This window comes from Oncorhynchus clarkii, unplaced genomic scaffold (assembly GCF_045791955.1).
Source record: "Oncorhynchus clarkii lewisi isolate Uvic-CL-2024 unplaced genomic scaffold, UVic_Ocla_1.0 unplaced_contig_10383_pilon_pilon, whole genome shotgun sequence".
NCBI lineage: Eukaryota > Metazoa > Chordata > Actinopteri > Salmoniformes > Salmonidae > Oncorhynchus > Oncorhynchus clarkii.
The window spans coordinates 62501-82297 of NW_027261118.1; the positions used below are offsets into that span (position 1 = coordinate 62501).

Sequence of the window (19797 nt, forward strand, 5' to 3'; positions counted from 1 at the left end):
ACACCCATCACTATCAGACATGTTACCAGGTCTACAGGGCACCCATCACTATCAGACATGTTACCAGGTCTACAGGACACCCATCACTATCAGACATGTTACCAGGTCTACAGGACACTCATCACTATAAGACATGTTACCAGGTCTACAAGACAGACAGGACACCCATCACTATCAGACATGTTACCAGGTCTACAGGACACCCATCACTATAAGACATGTTACCAGGTCTACAAGACACTCATCACTATAAGACATGTTACCAGGTCTACAGGACACCCATCACTATCAGACATGTTACCAGGTCTACAGGACAGACAGGACACTCATCACTATCAGACATGTCACCAGGTCTACAGGACAGACAGGACACCCATCACTATCAGACATGTCACCAGGTCTACAGGACAGACAGGACAGACAGGACACCCATCACTACCAGACATGTCACCAGGTCTACAAGACAGACAGGACACTCATCACTATCAGACATGTTACCAGGTCTACAGGACAGACAGGACAGACAGGACACTCATCACTATCAGACATGTCACCAGGTCTACAGGACAGACAGGACACCCATCACTATCAGACATGTCACCAGGTCTACAGGACAGACAGGACACCCATCACTATCAGACATGTTACCAGGTCTACAGGACAGACAGGACAGACAGGACACCCATCACTATCAGACATGTTACCAGGTCTACAGGACACCCATCACTATCAGACATGTTACCAGGTCTACAGGACACTCATCACTATAAGACATGTTACCAGGTCTACAGGACACCCATCACTATCAGACATGTTACCAGGTCTACAGGGCACCCATCACTATCAGACATGTTACCAGGTCTACAGGACACCCATCACTATCAGACATGTCACCAGGTCTACAGGACAGACAGGACACTCATCACTATCAGACATGTTACCAGGTCTACAGGACACTCATCACTATCAGACATGTCACCACGTCTACAGGACAGACAGGACACCCATCACTATCAGACATGTCACCAGGTCTACAGGACAGACAGGACACTCATCACTATCAGACATGTTACCAGGTCTACAGGACACTCATCACTATCAGACATGTTACCAGGTCTACAGGACAGACAGGACAGACAGGACACTCATCACTATCAGACATGTTACCACGTCTACAGGACGGACAGGACAGACAGGACACTCATCACTATCAGACATGTCACCAGGTCTACAGGACACTCATCACTATCAGACATGTTACCAGGTCTACAGGACAGACAGGACAGACAGGACACTCATCACTATCAGACATGTCACCAGGTCTACAGGACACTCATCACTATCAGACATGTTACCAGGTCTACAGGACACCCATCACTATCAGACATGTTACCAGGTCTACAGGGCACCCATCACTATCAGACATGTTACCAGGTCTACAGGACACCCATCACTATCAGACATGTTACCAGGTCTACAGGACAGACAGGACAGACAGGACACCCATCACTATCAGACATGTTACCAGGTCTACAGGACAGACAGTAACTCTCATCTCTTTCTGGACAACAGAAATTACAATATATGTTGGGCTGATCTAGAATCAGATCCCCCCTGTCCAAGTAACCTTACTGATCTAGAATCAGACCCCCCCCCTGTCCAAGTAACCTTACTGATCTAGAATCAGATCCCCCCTGTCCAAGTAACCTTACTGATCTAGAATCAGATCCCCCCCCTGTCCAAGTAACCTTACTGATCTAGAATCAGATCCCCCCTGTCCAAGTAACCTTACTGATCTAGAATCAGACCCCCCTGTCCAAGTAACCTTACTGCTCTAGAATCAGACCCCCCCTGTCCAAGTAACCTTACTGATCTAGAATCAGACCCCCCCCTGTCCAAGTAACCTTACTGATCTAGAATCAGATCCCCCCTGTCCAAGTAACCTTACTGATCTAGAATCAGATCCCCCCTGTCCAAGTAACCTTACTGATCTAGAATCAGATCCCCCCTGTCCAAGTAACCTTACTGATCTAGAATCAGATCCCCCCTGTCCAAGTAACCTTACTGATCTAGAATCAGATCCCCCCTGTCCAAGTAACCTTACTGATCTAGAATCAGACCCCCCCCTGTCCAAGTAACCTTACTGATCTAGAATCAGATCCCCCCTGTCCATGTAACCTTACTGATCCAGAATCAGATCCCCCCTGTCCATGTAAACTTACTGATTTTGATCTAAAAGGCAAAACTGATCCTAAAACTCTTACTATGACAAAATTGAAACATGGTCTCCCATCCGCCCCCCCCATCCTCCCTCCCTCCCCGTCCTCCCTTCCTCCCTCCCAGTCCTCTTTCCCTCCCTCCCTCCCCGTCCTCTTTCCCTCCCTCCCTCCCCGTCCTCCCTCCCTCACCGTCCTCCCTCACTCACCGTCCTCCCTCACTCACCATCCTCCCTTACTCTCCGTCCTCCCTCACTCACCGTCCTCCCTCCCTCACCGTCCTCCCTCCCTCACCGTCCTCCCTCCCTCACCGTCCTCCCATCATTATCTTGTAGCTCACCGATGTGTCGGCAGATCCTGCCCACCAGTTTGCCCTTTCCCAGCTGGGTGACTCGGAGGCTGCAGTCCCAGTGTCCTCCACTGAACAGCAGACGGCCATCGTTGGACACCACCAACACCTGGGTACTGAGATCTACCCCTGGGGCGAAGAGACCGCTGAGGAACCGCTGGGTTCTGCAGGAGGGAGGAGAGAGAGCCAAGAGAGGAGGTTGAGTAAACCTAGTAATCATTTACAATAATGGGCCTTTAACTGAAGGAAAAGAGAGGTTGTTGAAACCAAAATGTTCCTATAGTTGTGTCATGTTGATATAAACAAATGGTGATTTGTCCTTTAACATTTTCTAGCAGAAATATGTTGTTTATCAATGAAAAGGAACTCAAGTGTTTCCCATTCAGACTAATCTCAATAAGACACATGTTTATAGGGCCAGAGCAGTTCTAACGCTCCAACCTCATAAAACGCAGACTTCTCCATCCATTTCAACTTGTGCTTTGAAGTCACATGAATAAAAGCATGCAGCTGAGCTGGGGACCAGATGGAATGGCTACACACTACACAGTGTGAGTCCCAAATGGAACACTGTGCCCTATTTAGCTCACTCCTTTTGAGTCCATAGGGTCCTGTAGGGCACTATATAGGGGATAGGGTGCCATTTGGGATGCAGAACACTGTGTGTGGTGGGGTCCTCCTTATCCTTCTCTCGGTGTTTAGAGTGGGATTTACTTTTTGTTGTCATTTCTTGGCAGGCATTCTGTAGGGCCACTAACTTACTTGGGATTGGCCACGGTGGGGTCCTTGGTGAAGGTGAAGTAGTTGGCGATGTTCTTATCGTAAGGCAGCCAGCTGTGGGTCCCAATCAGGCCGTCAGAACTCACTGTCACCTACAGGGTAGGAAGAGAGCAGGGAGGGAGACAGTCAAAAGAAGCCCCATACTGCACTAGGGTTAAACAATTCTGGTAACTTTCCCCCCAAAATTCCTGGGTTTCCCAGAAGTCCTGGTAAGAGCATTCCCAGACTCCTCATTCCCAGACTCCTCCTCATTCCAGGAGTCTACCAACTGGGATTTCTGGTTGACCTAAGAAAGTTACCGGACTTGTGCAGCACCTCTGTATCTCTTCAACCAAGCAGAAAGGTCCAACACATCTGTGTCTCTTCAACCAAGCAGAAAGGTCCAACACCACTGTATCTCTTCAACCAAGCAGAAAGGTCCAACACCTCTGTATCTCTTCAACCAAGCAGAAAGGTCCAACACCTCTGTATCTCTTCAACCAAGCAGAAAGGTCCAACACCTCTGTATCTCTTCAACCAAGCAGAAAGGTCCAACACCTCTGTGTCTCTTCAACCAAGCAGAAAGGTCCAAAACCTTTAGCACACCTTGTTTCATGTGAATGTGTTGTTTCATGTAGCTGTGTTGTGTGTGAATGTGTTGTTTCATGTGAATGTGTTGTTTCATGTAGCTGTGTTGTGTGTGAATGTGTTGTTTCATGTGAATGTGTTGTTTCATGTAGCTGTGTTGTGTGTGAATGTGTTTCATGTAGTTGTGTGTGAATGTGCTGTTTCATGTAGCTGTGTTGAGTGTGAATGGGTTTCATGTAGCTGTGTGTGAATGTGCTTTTTCATGTAGCTGTGTTGTGTGTGAGAGAGGCTGGTGTCAGTGAGGTGTCCCTTCTCTAGTTTGTCTGTTTGTGTGTGTGTGTGTGTGTGTGTGTGTGTGTGTGTGTGTGTGTGTGTGTGTGTGTAATAACTTAGTGCGAATACAGTATTTGTCCTATTTCACACATTAACAAGTGTGTATTAATACCATGTGTGAATTGGAAAAGTGTTTTTTGCAGATCCCCAGTCCCCCTGAGACACCCTGGGAGAGGGAGGTCACGGCCAGCGGCAGCCATTATCAACGGAGACTGTCGTGGAAATTCACTACTGAGAGAGGTTTAGTCATTTCTTCAAACAATCATCTTGATTTAATATTGATTAACTACTGCAAATAAGAAGGCTGGTCGACCAACACTCCAACCGCTAGGCTACCTGCTGCCTGTGTGTGTGTGTGTGTGTGTGTGTGTGTGTGTGTGTGTGTGTGTGTGTTCTCACCAGTACGTCAGAGCCCTGGATGATAAAGGAGCGGTTCTGGTTCCTGGGAACCACCGCCTGGACCAGAGGTCGCCCATCACACACCACCTAGGAGCACACACACACACCACACATACACACACACACACACCACACACACACACACACACACACACAACACACACAATCAACATTTGAATACTGAAGTGGTCATTGTAATTTTAAATGTAGGGGATATAATATAGACTACTAGAGAAACGTTATGTTTCTAATGAAATATAGGAGAATGATTCCTCTCTTTACCTCCTTAAAAGGGCGTAGTTTGTCGAGCTGTTCAAACAGGTTGGGGGGTAGAGTGTCCATGCGGGCCTGCCTCCTAAATGCATTCTCTGAAGACATACGAGGAGGGTGTGGCTCCTAACAAGAAAGAAAGAATGAAAGAAAGAAAGGAGCACACTGAGTCAGTCAATGTCCCACTGAGATACTAGCTATAGCCAGACACCCAGACAGCTAGCTACAGACACCCAGACAGCTAGCTATAGACACCCAGACAGCTAGCTACAGACACCCAGCTACAGACATCCAGACAGCTAGCTACAGACAGCTAGCTACAGACAGACACCCAGACAGCTAGCTATAGACACCCAGACAGCTAGCTACAGACACCCAGCTACAGACATCCAGACAGCTAGCTACAGACAGCTAGCTACAGACAGAAACCCAGACAGCTAGCTACAGACACCCAGACAGTTAGCTACAGACAGCTAGCTACAGACAGACACCCAGACAGCTAGCTACAGACACCCAGACAGCTAGCTACAGACAGACACCCAGACAGCTAGCTGCAGACAGACACCCAGACAACTAGCTACAGACACCCAGACAACTAGCTACAGACAGACACCCAGACAGCTAGCTACAGACAGACACCCAGACAGCTAGCTACAGACACCCAGACAACTAGCTACAGTCAGACACCCAGACAGGGAGCTACAGACACCCAGACAGGGAGCTACAGACACCAGACATGGAACCCAGCGGTTCCTCAGCGGTCTCTTCGCCCCAGGGGTAGATCTCAGTACCCAGGTGTTGGTGGTGTCCAACGACAGACACCCAGACAGCTAGCTACAGACAGCTAGCTACAGACAGACACCCAGACAGGGAGCTACAGACACCCATACAGCTAGCTACAGACAACTAGCTACAGACAGACACCCAGACAACTAGCTACAGTCAGACACCCAGACAGGGAGCTACAGACACCAGACATGGAACCCAGCGGTTCCTCAGCGGTCTCTTCGCCCCAGGGGTAGATCTCAGTACCCAGGTGTTGGTGGTGTCCAACGACAGACACCCAGACAGCTAGCTACAGACAGCTAGCTACAGACAGACACCCAGACAGGGAGCTACAGACACCCATACAGCTAGCTACAGACAACTAGCTACAAACAGACACCCAGACAGCTAGCTACAGACAGACTCCCAGACAGCTAGCTACAGACACCCAGACAGCTAGCTACAGACACCCAGACAGCTAGCTACAGACGCTAGCTACAGACACCCAGACAGGGAGCTACAGACACCCATACAGCTAGCTACAGACACCCAGACAGCTAGCTACAGACAGCTAGCTACAGACAGACACACAGACAGGGAGCTACAGACACCCAGACAGCTAGCTACAGACACCCAGACAGCTAGCTACAGACAGACACCCAGACAGGGAGCTACAGACACCCAGACAGGGAGCTACAGACAGACAGACACCCAGACAGCTAGCTACAGACAGACACCCAGACAGGGAGCTACAGACACCCAGACAGGAAGCTACAGACAGACACCCAGACAGCTAGCTACAGACAGCTAGCTACAGACAGACACCCAGACAGGGAGCTACAGACACACAGGCAGCTAGCTACAGCCAGACACCCAGACAGCTAGCTACAGACAGACACCCAGGCAGGGAGCTACAGACAGACACCCAGGCAGGGAGCTACAGACAGACACCGAGACAGGGAGCAACAGACAGACACCCAGACAGGGAGCTACAGACAGACACCCAGGCAGGGAGCTACAGACAGACACCCAGGCAGGAAGCTACAGACAGACACCCAGGCAGGAAGCTACAGACAGACACCCAGGCAGGGAGCTACAGACACCCAGACACTGATAAACAGTGTCCTTCAGTCAAACACACACACACTCTACTCTCCAGACTCAATACAACCATTCCCTCTGGTTTATGGAGTGAGACTCTACATTGAGGGAGTGTTTAACAAATCAAGCAGGACTGTAAATGTAATGTGACAGGGGTCAGACCTTGAGAGAGAGACACACACACACACACACACACACACACACACACACCTTGAGTAGTTGACAGGGCGTCTGTCCAAAGTTACTGATGATGCCCTCCAGGGCCTTGCGCTCCGTCTCATTGGCTATGGCGTCCAGATCCACCGCACCTACACAAAATAACAGAATATAATAAATAGAACACAACAGACCAACAGAATGGAACAGAACAGACCACAACAGACCAACAGAATGGAACAGAACAGAATAGAACAGACCAGAATAGAACAGACCAGAATAGAACAGAACAGACCACAAAAGAACAACAGAACAGACCAGAATAGGACAGAACAGATCAGAATGGAACAGAACAGACCAGAATATAACAGAACAGAACAGACCAGAATAGAACAGACCAGAAAAGAACAACAGAACAGACCAGAATAGGACAGAACAGACCAGAATAGGACAGAACAGACCAGAAAAGAACAATAGAACAGACCAGAATGGGACAGAACAGATCAGAATGGAACAGAACAGACCAGAATAGAACAGAACAGAACAGAACAGAAAAGAACAGACCAGAAAAGAACAGACCAGAAAAGAACAACAGAATGGAACAGAACAGACCACAACAGACCAGAATACAACAGACCAGAATAGAACAGAACAGAACAGAACAGAACAGACCAGAATAGGACAGAACAGACCAGAAAAGAACAACAGAACAGACCAGAATAGGACAGAACAGACCAGAATGGAACAGAACAGACCAGATTAGGACAGACCAGAATAGAACAGACCAGAATAGGACAGACCAGAATAGGACAGACCAGAATAGGACAGACCAGAATAGGACAGACCAGATTAGGACAGACCAGAATAGGACAGACCAGAATAGGACAGACCAGAACAGACCAGAATAGAACAGACCAGAATAGGACAGAACAGAATAGGACAGACCAGAATAGGACAGACCAGAATAGGACAGACCAGAATAGGACAGACCAGAATAGGACAGACCAGACCAGAATAGAACAGACCAGAATAGAACACAACAGAATAGAACAGACCAGAATAGGACAGACCAGACCAGAACAGACCAGAATAGGACAGACCAGAATAGAACAGACCAGAATAGAACACAACAGAATAGAACAGACCAGAATAGGACAGACCAGACCAGAACAGACCAGAATAGGACAGACCAGAATAGGACAGACCAGAATAGAACAGACCAGAATAGAACACAACATAATAGAACAGACCAGAATAGAACAGACCAGAATAGGACAGACCAGAACAGACCAGAATAGAACAGACCAGAACAGAACAGACCAGAATAGGACAGACCAGACCAGAACAGACCAGAATAGGACAGACCAGAATAGAACAGACCAGAATAGAACACAACAGAATAGAACAGACCAGAATAGGACAGACCAGACCAGTACAGAATAGGACAGACCAGAATAGAACAGACCAGAATAGAACACAACAGAATAGGACAGACCAGACCAGAACAGACCAGAATAGGACAGACCAGAACAGAACAGAATAGAACAGACCAGAACAGAACAGAACAGACCAGAATAGGACAGACCAGAATAGGACAGACCAGAATAGGACAGACCAGAACAGGATACAACAGAATAGAACAGAACTCTAATGATATGGAAATGTACCTAGTATACATTGTGGTGTCTGAGTGAGGATGGAGGGAAGAGCTCTCTCACCCACTCCTACTCCTCATATCACATTGGGCGAGAGAGTCTCTAATTGTACCCTTTTCCCTATATAGTGCACTACTTTAGACTAGGAGCCATAGGGATTTGGTCCAAAGTAGTGACCTACAGTATATAGAGAATAGGGTGTCATTCGGGACTCAGCCCTTCTCTCTCCTTACCTTCATAGGTGCAGTAGTAGAAGACATTGAGAGCCTCCACCGCCTCCTCCCCTCTCTGCTTGCAGCCAAAGATCAGGTCAATCCACTCATGGAGGTGAGAGGAAACGTGTTCACACTCCTGCACCATATTGGGGGACAAATGCATTTGTACAAGGAAATGTATTTGATTACTTGATTAAAATGTGTCCAATCAGAGAGTGTAGCATGGCTGTGGGGGTTGCACCAGCGTTTCCCATAGATTATTTTTCCCAGGTGGAAGGCCTCACCAGAGCTTTCCTGTGTTTCCTGATGAAGTCTTCTCTAGACAAGGCCCATTGTGGTAACAGAACATCAGTCACATTGTTCTGGGTCATCTGCAGACTGCCCAGGTCAAACCCTGCAGTAAACACACACACAGAGACAGTCAATCCTTCCTCAGCTACGTAAACAGAGTGTCCAACAGTTGGTAGGGTGTGAGGCTCTATGAAACACTACGATAGGCCATGTTTCTGCGGTGTTGATATACTGTGTAAGGAATGACTTGTGAATAGGAATTAACATAACATCGTTGCATTCCACTTAGGATGATTTCATAAATCTACTCAGATTATAGAGAACTCTGGTTTGACAGTTCCCAGAGCGCACTTTGACACTCCAGAGTGAGTTCGCTAACACAGCCTTAGTCTTCCTCATGTGAAGGGAACACAGCCTTAGTCTTCCTCATGTGAAGGGAACACAGCCTTAGTCTTCCTCATGTGACGGGAACACAGCCCTAGTCTTCCTCATGTGAAGGGAACACAGCCTTAGTCTTCCTCATGTGAAGGGAACACAGCCTTAGTCTTCCTCATGTGAAGGGAACACAGCCTTAGTCTTCCTCATGTGAAGGGAACACAGCCTTAGTCTTCCTCATGTGAAGGGAACACAGCCCTAGTATTCCTCATGTGAAGGGAACACAGCCTTAGTCTTCCTCATGTGAAGGGAACACAGCCTTAGTCTTCCTCATGTGAAGGGAACACAGCCTTAGTCTTCCTCATGTGAAGGGAACACAGCCTTAGTCTTCCTCATGTGAAGGGAACACAGCCTTAGTCTTCCTCATGTGAAGGGAACACAGCCTTAGTCTTCCTCATGTGAAGGGAACACAGCCTTAGTCTTCCTCATGTGAAGGGAACACAGCCTTAGTCTTCCTCATGTGAAGGGAACACAGCCCTAGTCTTCCTCATGTGAAGGGAACACAGCCCTAGTCTTCCTCATGTGAAGGGAACACAGCCTTAGTCCTCCTCATGTGAAGGGAACACAGCCTTAGTATTCCTCATGTGAAAGGAACACAGCCTTAGTATTCCTCATGTGAAGGGAACACAGCCTTAGTCTTCCTCATGTGAAGGGAACACAGCCTTAGTCTTCCTCATGTGAAGGGAACACAGCCTTAGTATTCCTCATGTGAAGGGAACACAGCCTTAGTATTCCTCATGTGAAGGGAACACAGCCTTAGTATTCCTCATGTGAAGGGAACACAGCCTTAGTCTTCCTCATGTGAAGGGAACACAGCCTTAGTATTCCTCATGTGAAGGGAACACAGCCTTAGTATTCCTCATGTGAAGGGAACACAGCCTTAGTCTTCCTCATGTGAAGGGAACACAGCCTTAGTCTTCCTCATGTGAAGGGAACACAGCCTTAGTCTTCCTCATGTGAAGGGAACACAGCCTTAGTCTTCCTCATGTGAAGGGAACACAGCCCTAGTCTTCCTCATGTGAAGGGAACACAGCCTTAGTCTTCCTCATGTGAATGGAACACAGCCCTAGTCTTCCTCATGTGAAGGGAACACAGCCCTAGTCTTCCTCATGTGAAGGGAACACAGCCCTAGTCTTCCTCATGTGAAGGGAACACAGCCTTAGTCCTCCTCATGTGAAGGGAACACAGCCTTAGTATTCCTCATGTGAAAGGAACACAGCCTTAGTATTCCTCATGTGAAGGGAACACAGCCTTAGTCTTCCTCATGTGAAGGGAACACAGCCTTAGTCTTCCTCATGTGAAGGGAACACAGCCTTAGTATTCCTCATGTGAAGGGAACACAGCCTTAGTATTCCTCATGTGAAGGGAACACAGCCTTAGTATTCCTCATGTGAAGGGAACACAGCCTTAGTCTTCCTCATGTGAAGGGAACACAGCCTTAGTATTCCTCATGTGAAGGGAACACAGCCTTAGTATTCCTCATGTGAAGGGAACACAGCCTTAGTCTTCCTCATGTGAAGGGAACACAGCCTTAGTCTTCCTCATGTGAAGGGAACACAGCCTTAGTCTTCCTCATGTGAAGGGAACACAGCCTTAGTCTTCCTCATGTGAAGGGAACACAGCCCTAGTCTTCCTCATGTGAAGGGAACACAGCCTTAGTCTTCCTCATGTGAAAGGAACACAGCCCTAGTCTTCCTCATGTGAAGGGAACACAGCCTTAGCCTTCCTCATGTGAAGGGAACACAGCCCTAGTCTTCCTCATGTGAAGGGAACACAGCCTTAGTCTTCCTCATGTGAAGGGAACACAGCCCTAGTCTTCCTCATGTGAAGGGAACACAGCCCTAGTCTTCCTCATGTGAAGGGAACACAGCCCTAGTGCTACTCACCGTTGATGTTCTGCAGGAACTCTGGAAAGTAGAAGAACTCCGGGATGAGCTCCTTGACGTCAGCGGGACTCTCCATGCGAGCCTGCCAGGCTGCCGCTACAGAGTGGAACTGACGGTCTGCACAGTCAAACCTGCAACACACACGGCCAGGTACCACACTGTTCAAATGTAACACGGCCAGGTACCACACTGTTCAAATGTAACACACACGGCCAGGAACCACACTGTTCAAATGTAACACGGCCAGGTACCACACTGTTCAAATGTAACACACACGGCCAGGTACCACACTGTTCAAATGTAACACACACGGCCAGGTACCACACTGTTCAAATGTAACACGGCCAGGTACCACACTGTTCAAATGTAACACACACGGCCAGGTACCACACTGTTCAAATGTAACACACACGGCCAGGTACCACACTGTTCAAATGTAACACACACGGCCAGGTACCACACTGTTCAAATGTAACACACACGGCCAGGTACCACACTGTTCAAATGTAACACACACGGCCAGGAACCACACTGTTCAAATGTAACACGGCCAGGTGCCACACTGTTCAAATGTAACACGGCCAGGTACCACACTGTTCAAATGTAACACACACGGCCAGGTACCACACTGTTCAAATGTAACACACACGGCCAGGTGCCACACTGTTCAAATGTAACACACACGGCCAGGTACCACACTGTTCAAATGTAACACGGCCAGGTACCACACTGTTCAAATGTAACACATACGGCCAGGTACCACACTGTTCAAATGTAACACACACGGCCAGGTACCACACTGTTCAAATGTAACACGGCCAGGTACCACACTGTTCAAATGTAACACACACGGCCAGGTACCACACTGTTCAAATGTAACACACACGGCCAGGTGCCACACTGTTCAAATGCAACACACACGGCCAGGTACCACACTGTTCAAATGTAACACACACGGCCAGGTACCACACTGTTCAAATGTAACACACACGGCCAGGTGCCACACTGTTCAAATGTAACACACACGGCCAGGTACCACACTGTTCAAATGTAACACGGCCAGGTACCACACTGGTCAAATGTAACACACACGGCCAGGAACCACACTGTTCAAATGTAACACGGCCAGGTACCACACTGTTCAAATGTAACACACACGGCCAGGAACCACACTGTTCAAATGTAACACACACGGCCAGGAACCACACTGTTCAAATGTAACACACACGGCCAGGAACCACACTGTTCAAATGAAACACACACGGCCAGGAACCACACTGTTCAAATGTAACACGGCCAGGTACCACACTGTTCAAATGTAACACGGCCAGGTACCACACTGTTCAAATGTAACACGGCCAGGAACCACACTGTTCAAATGTAACACACACGGCCAGGAACCACACTGTTCAAATGTAACACACACGGCCAGGAACCACACTGTTCAAATGTAACACACACGGCCAGGTACCACACTGTTCAAATGTAACACACACGGCCAGGTACCACACTGTTCAAATGTAACACACACGGCCAGATACCACACTGTTCAAATGTAACACAGCCAGGAACCACACTGTAATACGTTACTCCGTCATACAACTTCAAACACCACCACACCCCCTTCCACAGCTCCATACACTACCCTGATACACACTTGTGTCTTCAAACAACCCCATATACACACACCCCTGCTGTACCTACAGCTGGATGTGGAGGGTAGTGGAGGTTACTGTACCTACAGCTGGATGAGGAGGGTAGTGGAGGGTTACTGTACCTACAGCTGGATGAGGAGGGTAGTGAAGGGTTACTGTACCTGCCACTCTGCAGCTGGATGTGGAGGGTAGTGAAGGGTTACTGTACCTACAGCTGGATGAGGAGGGTAGTGGAGGGTTACTGTATCTGCCACTCTGCAGCTGGATGAGGAGGGTAGTGAAGGGTTACTGTACCTACAGCTGGATGTGGAGGGTAGTGAAGGGTTACTGTACCTACAGCTGGATGAGGAGGGTAGTGAAGGGTTACTGTACCTACAGCTGGATGAGGAGGGTAGTGGAGGGTTACTGTACCTATAGCTGGATGAGGAGGGTAGTGAAGGGTTACTGTACCTACAGCTGGATGAGGAGGGTAGTGGAGGGTTACTGTACCTGCCACTCTGCAGCTGGATGAGGAGGGTAGTGAAGGGTTACTGTACCTACAGCTGGATGAGGAGGGTAGTGGAGGGTTACTGTACCTGCCACTCTGCAGCTGGATGAGGAGGGTAGTGAAGGGTTACTGTACCTACAGCTGGATGTGGAGGGTAGTGGAGGGTTACTGTACCTGCCACTCTGCAGCTGGATGAGGAGGGTAGTGAAGGGTTACTGTACCTACAGCTGGATGAGGAGGGTAGTGAAGGGTTACTGTACCTACAGCTGGATGAGGAGGGTAGTGGAGGGTTACTGTACCTGCCACTCTGCAGCTGGATGAGGAGGGTAGTGAAGGGTTACTGTACCTACAGCTGGATGAGGAGGGTAGTGAAGGGTTACTGTACCTACAGCTGGATGAGGAGGGTAGTGAAGGGTTACTGTACCTGCCACTCTGCAGCTGGATGAGGAGGGTAGTGGAGGGTTACTGTACCTGCCACTCTGCAGCTGGATGAGGAGGGTAGTGGAGGGTTACTGTACCTACAGCTGGATGAGGAGGGTAGTGGAGGTTTACTGTACATACAGCTGGATGAGGAGGGTAGTGGAGGGTTACTGTACCTGCCACTCTGCAGCTGGATGTGGAGGGTAGTGGAGAGTTACTGTACCTACAGCTGGATGAGGAGGGTAGTGAAGGGTTACTGTACCTACAGCTGGATGTGGAGGGTAGTGAAGGGTTACTGTACCTACAGCTGGATGAGGAGGGTAGTGAAGGGTTACTGTACCTACAGCTGGATGAGGAGGGTAGTGGAGGGTTACTGTACCTATAGCTGGATGAGGAGGGTAGTGAAGGGTTACTGTACCTACAGCTGGATGAGGAGGGTAGTGGAGGGTTACTGTACCTGCCACTCTGCAGCTGGATGAGGAGGGTAGTGAAGGGTTACTGTACCTACAGCTGGATGAGGAGGGTAGTGGAGGGTTACTGTACCTGCCACTCTGCAGCTGGATGAGGAGGGTAGTGAAGGGTTACTGTACCTACAGCTGGATGTGGAGGGTAGTGGAGGGTTACTGTACCTGCCACTCTGCAGCTGGATGAGGAGGGTAGTGAAGGGTTACTGTACCTACAGCTGGATGAGGAGGGTAGTGAAGGGTTACTGTACCTACAGCTGGATGAGGAGGGTAGTGGAGGGTTACTGTACCTGCCACTCTGCAGCTGGATGAGGAGGGTAGTGAAGGGTTACTGTACCTACAGCTGGATGAGGAGGGTAGTGAAGGGTTACTGTACCTACAGCTGGATGAGGAGGGTAGTGAAGGGTTACTGTACCTGCCACTCTGCAGCTGGATGAGGAGGGTAGTGGAGGGTTACTGTACCTGCCACTCTGCAGCTGGATGAGGAGGGTAGTGGAGGGTTACTGTACCTACAGCTGGATGAGGAGGGTAGTGGAGGTTTACTGTACATACAGCTGGATGAGGAGGGTAGTGGAGGGTTACTGTACCTGCCACTCTGCAGCTGGATGTGGAGGGTAGTGGAGAGTTACTGTACCTACAGCTGGATGAGGAGGGTAGTGAAGGGTTACTGTACCTACAGCTGGATGAGGAGGGTAGTGAAGGGTTACTGTACCTACAGCTGGATGAGGAGGGTAGTGGAGGGTTACTGTACCTACAGCTGGATGAGGAGGGTAGTGAAGGGTTACTGTACCTACAGCTGGATGTGGAGGGTAGTGAAGGGTTACTGTACCTACAGCTGGATGAGGAGGGTAGTGGAGGGTTACTGTACCTACAGCTGGATGAGGAGGGTAGTGAAGGGTTACTGTACCTACAGCTGGATGAGGAGGGTAGTGGAGGGTTACTGTACCTACAGCTGGATGAGGAGGGTAGTGGAGGGTTACTGTACCTACAGCTGGATGTGGAGGGTAGTGAAGGGTTACTGTACCTACAGCTGGATGAGGAGGGTAGTGAAGGGTTACTGTACCTACAGCTGGATGAGGAGGGTAGTGAAGGGTTACTGTACCTACAGCTGGATGTGGAGGGTAGTGAAGGGTTACTGTACCTACAGCTGGATGAGGAGGGTAGTGGAGGGTTACTGTACCTACAGCTGGATGAGGAGGGTAGTGAAGGGTTACTGTACCTACAGCTGGATGAGGAGGGTAGTGGAGGGTTACTGTACCTACAGCTGGATGAGGAGGGTAGTGGAGGGTTACTGTACCTACAGCTGGATGTGGAGGGTAGTGAAGGGTTACTGTACCTACAGCTGGATGAGGAGGGTAGTGAAGGGTTACTGTACCTACAGCTGGATGAGGAGGGTAGTGAAGGGTTACTGTACCTACAGCTGGATGTGGAGGGTAGTGAAGGGTTACTGTACCTACAGCTGGATGAGGAGGGTAGTGAAGGGTTACTGTACCTACAGCTGGATGAGGAGGGTAGTGAAGGGTTACTGTACCTGCCACTCTGCAGCTGGATGAGGAGGGTAGTGGAGGGTTACTGTACCTGCCACTCTGCAGCTGGATGAGGAGGGTAGTGGAGGGTTACTGTACCTACAGCTGGATGTACCTACAGCTGGATGAGGAGGGTAGTGGAGGGTTACTGTACATACAGCTGGATGAGGAGGGTAGTGGAGGGTTACTGTACCTACAGCTGGATGAGGAGGGTAGTGGAGGGTTACTGTACCTGCCACTCTGCAGCTGGATGTGGAGGGTAGTGGAGGGTTACTGTACCTACAGCTGGATGAGGAGGGTAGTGAAGGGTTACTGTACCTACAGCTGGATGAGGAGGGTAGTGAAGGGTTACTGTACCTACAGCTGGATGAGGAGGGTAGTGGAGGGTTACTGTACCTACAGCTGGATGAGGAGGGTAGTGAAGGGTTACTGTACCTACAGCTGGATGTGGAGGGTAGTGAAGGGTTACTGTACCTACAGCTGGATGAGGAGGGTAGTGGAGGGTTACTGTACCTACAGCTGGATGAGGAGGGTAGTGAAGGGTTACTGTACCTACAGCTGGATGAGGAGGGTAGTGGAGGGTTACTGTACCTACAGCTGGATGAGGAGGGTAGTGGAGGGTTACTGTACCTACAGCTGGATGAGGAGGGTAGTGGAGGGTTACTGTACCTACAGCTGGATGTGGAGGGTAGTGAAGGGTTACTGTACCTACAGCTGGATGAGGAGGGTAGTGAAGGGTTACTGTACCTACAGCTGGATGAGGAGGGTAGTGAAGGGTTACTGTACCTACAGCTGGATGTGGAGGGTAGTGGAGGGTTACTGTACCTACAGCTGGATGAGGAGGGTAGTGGAGGGTTACTGTACCTACAGCTGGATGTGGAGGGTAGTGGAGGGTTACTGTACCTACAGCTGGATGAGGAGGGTAGTGAAGGGTTACTGTACCTACAGCTGGATGTGGAGGGTAGTGGAGGGTTACTGTACCTGCCACTCTGCAGCTGGATGTGGAGGGTAGTGAAGGGCTCCATACGGATCATGTAGTGCATGACTCCTGCAGCGTTAGAGTAGTGTGTTCCATAGTGGAACTTATCTATGGTGCCCGTTGAGTCCTCAAAGCTCTCATACCTGATCAGACAAGACACAATGATTCAAATGGTACCCTGCATTAACAGGAACAATAATGAATTCAACATGAAACACAGGCAGTAACACAGTGTATTTGTGGAGCACGTAGGCTGTGTATAATACTGGTCATTATAAAACAGACTGAATTCAGATCACACAACACATATATTAGGATGAGCTTGGTGTTTAAACAGAACTGGAGATGATCTGGTCTGCGTCCCAAAGCATCATCTTCCCTACATAGTGGATCTACTTTTGACCAGAGCCACCTATTCCCTGGTTATAAATAGTGACCTAGTGCACATAGGAAACAGGGTGACATTTGGGACAAAGCCCTGGAGTTCTCTGTGCGAGGTCACTGCAGTACTCACTTCTCCCTGACGTTCTGTGCGTGGCGGGGGTTGACTACTCCCATGGGTTTGGACAGGTCTCTGAACACGGCTGGGTTCTCCAGGTCCAGATCTGGAGAGGTGTAGTCACTCAGCACCCATGGGAACTGGACCCAACCCAACCCAGGGACACCCTTAGATTAGACTGGACTACAGCATGAATGCTGTTCGCTCATTTGTTCCTGCATTCATGATTCATTTGTTTTTTTATTCTTATGTTCATTCATTCATTCATAGATTCAATGATTCATTTGTTTGTTGATTCTTCTGTTCATTCATTCATTCATTCATAGATTCAATGATTCATTCATTTGTTGATTATTCTGTTAATTGATTATTCTGTTTATTCATTTCATTCATCCCTCCCTCCCTGGTTTACGGGACAGGGACTTACCACAGGGTACTGAGACAGGTCGTTGTAGGTACGTCCAGAGATGGTGTTCAGTTGCATCAGATATTCAAAGTTGGAAATCTCTCTGCATACCCATCTCTATTGACAAAACACAAACAGTTAGCTTCCTCTCTGCATACCCATCTCTATTGACAAACACAAACAGTTAGCTTCCTCTCTGCATACCCATCTCTATTGACAAACACAAACAGTTAGCTTCCTCTCTGCATACCCATCTCTAATGACAAACACAAACAGTTAGCTTCCTCTCTGCATACCCATCTCTAATGACAAACACAAACAGTTAGCTTCCTCTCTGCATACCCATCTCTAATGACAAACACAAACAGTTAGCTTCCTCTCTGCATACCCATCTCTAATGACAAACACAAACAGTTAGCTTCCTCTTAGTTTAGTTGACATGTTTGACATCATCATCTGAGACTCAATCATTAAGATGTTACTGAGGCAGTAGGCTGAGGCAGTAGGCTGAGGCAGTAGGCTGAGGTAGTAGGCTGAGGCAGTAGGCTGAGGCAGTAGGCTGAGGCAGTAGGCTGAGGTAGTAGGCTGAGGCAGTAGGCTGAGGTAGTAGGCTGAGGCAGTAGGCTGAGGCAGTAGGCTGAGGCAGTAGGCTGAGGCAGTAGGTCCTTACTGAATCAATAGTTATCTGTGTAACACACAGGTTGCATCCCAAACTGCACCCTACTCCCTACATAGTGCACTGCTTTTGACCAGAGCCCTATGGGCCCTACATAGGGAATAGAGTCCCATTTGCGATGCAGACAGTTATGAGCTGTACCTGTGTGAGTCCAGAAGCCTTGAGGAGCTCCTGAGGAGAGCGGGAGCCGAAATAGAAGAGGTTGGGGGGCCGCAGCCCCAGGATCCTAGAGTACACCATGTTCCTCACCTGGGGAGGGAGGTCGGGGTCAGGTTATACATGTCTCATACACTGGTCCTTTTCATATCACTTCGCATTATCATTAGTGTCAAATAATGATACAATTCCACATCTTTTACAGGTATTGGGATCAACACTGTGGTACAAAGACAGTGGTGGCTGGTGCCACGTTAAATCGGAGGACGTGGCTCGGCTGGAAACGGCATGGTATCAGCCACAACAAAGGCATGGTTTCCTTGTGTTTGATATTCCAGCCATTACTGGGAGCATCTTCCCCTCATTAGCCTTCACTGTACTAAGCCCTCAGGCCCTTGAATCTAGCAGTTAGACTAGAGACACACCTTCTTCTTGAAGTTGATGAAGTAGTGTGACTGGTCGATGAAGAACAGCTCCACAGCAGAGCGACGCAGGTTGTAGCGTCTCAGGTGCACCTCTCTCAGCTGAGACAGGGGCCGCTTGAAATCAAAACCAATTCCTGGATAGATAGAAGTTTGTCAACAACAACTCTTTCAGATTCAATTGTATCATGATGTCAGCAGTGACTGTTCTTTACTGTGACTGGGGAATGATGCATACACAAAGACAGATCCTCTGGTCAGATGAAGCCTGGGTCTGGACTAAGAAGCCTGCTGAATGGAGAATCTCCATTGATATAGCTTTACGGTCTCAAGACTAGATTTAATCTGTGTCTGGGAAACTGCCCCATAGTGTTCATTGCCAGACGTCTTTATGTCCTCACCCTCTTCCGTCTCCTCCTTCTCGCTGCTGGCGTCGTAGAAGTACAGGTGATGTGTGGTGACCTCCAGTCGTCCCGGAATCACCGCCACGATGGTGATGAGTTCACAGTCCTCTGACAGAACCAGCTTCTCCTTCTGACTGTCGTCCTCCCCCTCCACCCTGAGGAACCGTTAGAGAAAAGACATGTATCAGATGAATATTTCACCACTAGCATTTCTGATTCAACTAACCAAGGGCTTGCTGATTATTTTACTAGTTGGTGCTGAGGTTGATATGTGGAGTGGGTAGG

At 48.9% G+C, this 19797-nt stretch overlaps 1 protein-coding gene across 1 annotated transcript in view; it reads right to left on the reverse strand.

Annotated features, from left to right (window-relative positions):
* The window catches only part of LOC139404929 (neurobeachin-like protein 2), a 133181-nt gene that overhangs the window by 6089 nt on the left and 107295 nt on the right, over positions 1-19797 (reverse strand). Inside the window, exons 41-54 of the mRNA XM_071147468.1 lie at positions 19510-19667; positions 19112-19245; positions 18672-18779; positions 17876-17971; positions 17464-17588; positions 16952-17092; positions 11419-11549; positions 9091-9200; positions 8825-8942; positions 6991-7088; positions 4927-5040; positions 4645-4731; positions 3328-3437; positions 2557-2729 (exon numbers count right to left, since the gene is read on the reverse strand). Coding sequence (XP_071003569.1) covers positions 2557-2729; positions 3328-3437; positions 4645-4731; positions 4927-5040; positions 6991-7088; positions 8825-8942; positions 9091-9200; positions 11419-11549; positions 16952-17092; positions 17464-17588; positions 17876-17971; positions 18672-18779; positions 19112-19245; positions 19510-19667 — 1703 coding nt within the window. The remainder of the gene's footprint in view (positions 1-2556; positions 2730-3327; positions 3438-4644; positions 4732-4926; positions 5041-6990; positions 7089-8824; positions 8943-9090; positions 9201-11418; positions 11550-16951; positions 17093-17463; positions 17589-17875; positions 17972-18671; positions 18780-19111; positions 19246-19509; positions 19668-19797) is intronic.